The sequence below is a fragment of the Propithecus coquereli genome, unplaced genomic scaffold (assembly GCF_000956105.1).
Source record: "Propithecus coquereli isolate 6110/MARCELLA unplaced genomic scaffold, Pcoq_1.0 Scaffold436, whole genome shotgun sequence".
NCBI lineage: Eukaryota > Metazoa > Chordata > Mammalia > Primates > Indriidae > Propithecus > Propithecus coquereli.
This window is the reverse complement of record NW_012150130.1, coordinates 626,669-632,225: the sequence shown is the minus strand read 5'-3', so window position 1 is coordinate 632,225 and position 5,557 is coordinate 626,669. Positions and strand designations below refer to the sequence as shown.

Below are 5,557 nucleotides of genomic sequence, written 5' to 3'. Positions count from 1 at the left end.
TTTCTATATATATGTATTTTTAGTTGTTCAGCTAATTTCTTTCTATTTTTAGTAGAGACGGGGTCTTGCTCTTGCTCAGGCTGGTCTCAACTCCTGACCTTGAGCGATCCTAACTCCTGACCTTGAGCGATCCGCCCGCCTCAGCCTCCCAGAGTGCTAGGATTCCAGGCATGAGCCACCTCGCCCGGCCATATCAACTCCTTTAAGCCAATGATATAAATACTGTTATTAAACCTCCATTTTATACATGAGGAAACAGTCTCAGAAAAGTTCAGCAACTTGCTGAAGGTCACATTGCTAATAAATGGCAGAGTCAGGCTACCAACCCACAGGATCTAACCTCACCAGAATTTTATACTGCCTCTTATGAACATCTAAAAATGTGACAAGGAAATAAAGAAATAGTATTTCACAGCAATGCAAGGGGAGAGAAAGATAGTGGTCAGCACTTAAATGGGAATGGCATTCGTACATGTGAATTACTGAGGCCTTGATTGCAAAGACAGACCCGGTGGAACACAGAAGAGTGAATCTCCCCTAAGGAAGCCACAGCCTATTAATGGAGTTCAAACTCACATTCAAGAATACCATTCATGTCACACATCCTATCTGTCCACAAAGGCACAAACCAAGGGTAGTGGGAACTCAGATGAGACAGCAGTGTTCACCAGGTTGTGGAATCAAGGAAGACTTCACAGAGGAGCAGCATTTCAGATGGGATTTGAGGAAAAGGGAGAGTTTGGTTTAAGGAGTATCAGTGACTTCTCATAGTGTTTTTAGGCTACATTTCAAAGTTCTTGGCATGGCACTCAAGGCCCTCCACAACTAGGCTGGGGTTTGGGGATTGCCAAGGAAGGAAGATTATCCTTAGTAAGATGCTTATGCTGAAGTCCTTGCTACCAGTTCAGGTTCCAAAGGATAGGAAGATCTTATTTTTCTGTCTCGATGGGCTGTAAATAGGTTGCAGGCAGGCATTTTTTTAACACACTCCTCCCCTAGCCCAGGCTTCTGTGCATCCTGGCACATGGCAGACGCACAGCAAACGTCTTCTGAGCTAAACTAAAGCGAATGTAAATCACTGTCATCAACCCACCAGATGACTGCACGCAGCCAGGTTGTCTCACACCATCTAGACCTCTGGTGTTGGCTAATTTTAAAGCTATCAAGTAAGAGACTTAAGCACATGATTCAGATGCAACGTGGGCACCTTGGTTTGGATCTGGATGCCACAAACCAATTGTAAAAGGACTGAGACAATTCAAAAAATGTAAATATGGACTGCTAACTAGATAAAGGGATTGTTAATTTCATTAAATGTGATGATGTGATTATGCCTTAATAAAGTCGTCGGTTAGATATATATACTTTGGATATTTATGAATGAAACGGTTTCCCTTAAAACACTAGAAATCAGAAGTATGGAGGGCGGAACATAGATGAAACAAAATTGACTAAAACGTAGCCAAAAGTTTGCGAATTCCCATAATATGAAAACACCCCCCACACCCACACACACCCACCCCCCAGGTGCTGTTTTTCATCTTAAGCCCCGGGGGAACCAGACCCAGAGGGCCCGCCGGCGTCTCGGCTTCTGAGGACGGGCATTCTCCCGCGACTTCCTCGCCGCCGCACTCGAAGCTAATGGACCGGGCGGCGTCGGCCTTTCATCTCCTGGCGCTCAGTGAGGCGGGCGTTTAAACACGCGACGCCCGCAATAATCGCCCTTCGGAGAAAGCGATTCCTGGGGAGCGCCGTGTAGAGTTCGTCCAGATTTTCTACCCAAACCCGCCCTGCAGCCGCCTGGAGGAAAACGTAGCCCGCGACCCACTCGTCACCCAGCCCCCCGCAACCCCGACGGCCTCGCCCGGAGCGCTAGGGGGCGGGCTCCGCGCAGCGCCGTCACGGCGCTCTGTGCGTCGGGTCAAAGTTCAGCCCCGCCCCGCTTCCCCCTCGCTGTCTGTCTCGGCCTGCGCCGCTGCCGACGCCGCTTGTGGGCCCGGCTCCGCCGCCTTCCTGCCTCAGCGCTGCCCGGCTGCCGCCATGGCGAACGTGGCCGACACGAAGCTGTACGACATCCTGGGCGTGCCGCCCGGCGCCAGCGAGAACGAGCTGAAGAAGGTACTGGGGAGAAGGACGTCCTGGCGGGTGTGTGGGACGCGGGGCCTGCGCGCCTGGGGCGGCCAGGCCGCGCTACGGGACCGCCCGCGAGCCGGCGCAGTCGCGGCGACCCAGGCTGGGGCGGCAGCGGCGGGACTGGCCTTGCCACGGACCGCGCACTCCGGCCTCGGCTGACCTTGGGCCGTCGGCCCCGCCCGCCTGCAGATACCGCAAGTAAAACTCACCCCTGCGCAAACACTGCGAAAACCCTCCCTCCCTCCCTGCCCCGGCGAGCGCCGGAGGCCGGTCGCTCCCGGGAGCCAACAGCCCGGCCGGCCGTCCTCGCGCCGAGGTCCCCACCCCAGAAAAACAGGTTGGGCCGAGGTGTCCGGCGCATCCCGGCCCCGGGGGAGAAGCTGTCCGCGCCGCGAGCGCCAGCGCCGGGTGTAGGGCCCCGCGGGGCGGAGTGGCTGGAGGTCGAGGCAGCCCCGCCACTGACCTGGGGGTAGCGCGGGTCTGTTCGGGTGCATTGTTCTGCGCGCAGGTAGCCTAAGTGCCCCGTACCCACTTCAGGAACAGGCCGAGGTGCCAGCCAGACCCCTGAGTGTTCGCCAAAAATAGACAGAAGGCTTTATTATCGCTCTTTGCAATGCTGCGAAATCTTTCATCTCAGGATTTGAAAGCGCTTGAGGCATTTAATTAAGCCCCGCGGCATCCTCACGGGGCTGTGAGTACCTGGCTTTGTAAGCTGAGAAAAATGAGAATGCTCCCTAGGCAGTGGGACGAGTGCGGTTGAGAGTAAAGGGAACTTCCTGTTACCTTACCGGAAATGCTAGTCGGTATTATATAATTAACGAGTCTGTGAATGAAGACTTCAATGCTGCATGCTCCATCCACCTAGTTGAGAGTGTATGCGGCTTCACTATGGCCATGTGCAAATAAAACACCTAAAGACACTATCCAGGACTTTCTTGGCTTTTTCCTGATGTTACAGTTGGAGACAGGACAGGAACCATCATGAGCAGGAATTCTTACCTTAGTAATAGTGAAAATAAGGAGTAATGTTTCAGTATTTTGTTCTTCTCTGTGGCGTTGTTTCAGCATTTTATCTGGTTTTTATTTCAGTATAACCCATTTTCAAGTATAACTACTGTCTAATTTGTTACGTTACATTAGTGAGTAAACAATCTTGAGATGGAAAATGCCAAACAATCCAGGTGAATAGAGGGTATTTTGGGATGGTTATAGCTTTAGAGCATTGCTTCGTAGAAAAGTGGATATTAAGTTATCACAAATCTTTAAACTGATGTTTGTATATATGTAACTTTTTTTATCCATTTTCAAAGGCATACAGAAAGTTAGCCAAAGAATACCATCCTGATAAGAATCCAAATGCTGGAGACAAAGTAAGTTATTTGGAACTTTTTTATTCTTGGGGTCTTAGTTTTAAACTTTAATTGCCCTCCTTGAAAAGAGGAATGTTGTAAGAAAAATCCAACTGTGCTAATAGAGGCATATTTTTATGTTAAGAGTATTTTATCTTTGTAATAGGAATACTAACATCCTGAGTAGTAATGGTTGGTAAATAGAACGAGAATAAGCCAAAGGTAACTTACAGCTTTTATTAGAACGAAGTTAATTCTGGGTTCCTGTGGCCTTTTTCTGCTCAGTTATTTGAAAATCTAATTGTTTTCATTTTTACTTTTTCTTTATAGTTTAAAGAAATAAGTTTCGCATATGAAGTACTATCAAATCCTGAGAAGCGGGAGCTATATGACAGATATGGAGAACAAGGTCTTCGGGAAGGTAGCGGTGGAGGTGGTGGCATGGATGATATCTTCTCTCACATTTTTGGTGGGGGATTGTTTGGCTTCATGGGCAATCAGAATAGAAGTCGAAATGGAAGAAGAAGAGGAGAAGACATGATGCATCCTCTCAAGTGAATATCTTTTTTCTTTTAAATATTAAGTAACCTTTTTTTCAATTGGTTATACTCAATAGAACAAAAAAGTATCATAGAATGTTTTATCCTTTATTAGAAAAAAAATCTGTCATTTGCCTTACTGTCTTCATTGGGTGATTAAATTGAATTTCATAATAGGGATGTTTGTACTTTGCTACAGATCTTAAAAGGAGGTTTTTTTTTTTTTTTTTACTGAGTAGGAAGATTGTTTTTTGTTGTGTTTTTTTTTTTTTAATTTCAAAATATTAAACGGGTACAAATGTTTTTGTTACATGGATTCCTTTTATAATGCTTAAGTGTGCCTATCACCCAAAAAGTGTTCATTGTACCGGATAGGTAAGTTTTTTTCCCTTTTCCCCCCTTCTTGATTTCCAATGACCTTTACATCTCTTTATGACCGTGTGTGCCCATGGATTAGCTCCCAATTATTAGAGAGTTCATGTGTTGTTTGTTTTTCCATTCCTGAGATACTTTGCTTAGGATGATCGTCTCTAGTTCCATCTAAGTTGCTGCAAAAGACATTATTTCATTCCCTTTTTTAGGCTGAGTAGTTATTCCGTGGTGTACATATACCATATTTTCTTGATCCACCCATGAGTTGATGGGCACTTAGGTTGATTCCACATCTTTGCAATTGTGAATTGTGCTGTGATAAAAATTAGAGTGCAGGTGTCTTTTTGATTAAATGACTTCTTTTCCTGTGGATGGACACCCAGTACTGAGATGGCTGGGTCGAATGGTAGGTCTACGTTTGTTTCTTTGAGGACTCTCCGTACTGTTTTCCACAGAGGTTGTGCTAATTTGCAGTCCCACCAACAGGGTATAAGTGTCCCTTTCTCTCTGCATCCAGGCCAGTATCTATTGTTTTTTGACTTTTTAGTAATGGCCATTCTGACAAGGGTATGGTGCTATCTCATTGTTTTAATTTGCATATCCTTGATTAGTGAGATTGAGCACTTTTTCATATGTTGTTTGGCCATTTTTCTATCTTTTGAAAAACCTCTGTTCATGTCTTTTGCCCACTTTTTAATGGAGTCGGTTTTCTTTTTGCTGATTTGTTTGAGTTATTTGTAGATTCTGGGTATTAGCCCTTTATTGGATGCATAGTTTGCAAATATTTTCTCCCATTCTGTAGGTTGTTTGTTTGCTCTGTTGATCATTTCCTTCGCTGCACAAAAAGCTTTTTGATTTAATCAAGTCCCATTTATTTATATTTGTTGTTGCTGTATTTGTCTTTGGGGTCTTAGTTAAAAATTCTTTGCCTAGGCCAGGTGTGGTGGCTCACACCTGTAATCCTATCACTCTGGGAGGTCGAGGCGGGAGGATCGCTCAAGGTCGGGAGTTGGAAACCAGCCTGAGCAAGAGTGAGACCCCATCTCTACTAAAAATAGAAAGAAATTAGCTGGACAACTAAAAATATACAGAAAAAATTAGCCGGGCATGGTGGTGCCTTCCTGTAGTCCCAGCTACTCGGAGGCTGAGGCAGGATTGCTTCCG

The 5,557-nt window shown here is 46.0% G+C and overlaps 1 protein-coding gene across 1 annotated transcript in view; it reads left to right on the top strand.

Annotated features, from left to right (window-relative positions):
• Positions 1-1,856: 1,856 nt before the first annotated feature.
• DNAJA2 (DnaJ (Hsp40) homolog, subfamily A, member 2) overlaps positions 1,857-5,557 on the top strand; it is an 18,592-nt gene continuing 14,891 nt past the window's right edge. Inside the window, exons 1-3 of the mRNA XM_012653971.1 lie at positions 1,857-2,118; positions 3,444-3,503; positions 3,813-4,036. Coding sequence (XP_012509425.1) covers positions 2,041-2,118; positions 3,444-3,503; positions 3,813-4,036 — 362 coding nt within the window. The 5' untranslated portion in view covers positions 1,857-2,040. The remainder of the gene's footprint in view (positions 2,119-3,443; positions 3,504-3,812; positions 4,037-5,557) is intronic.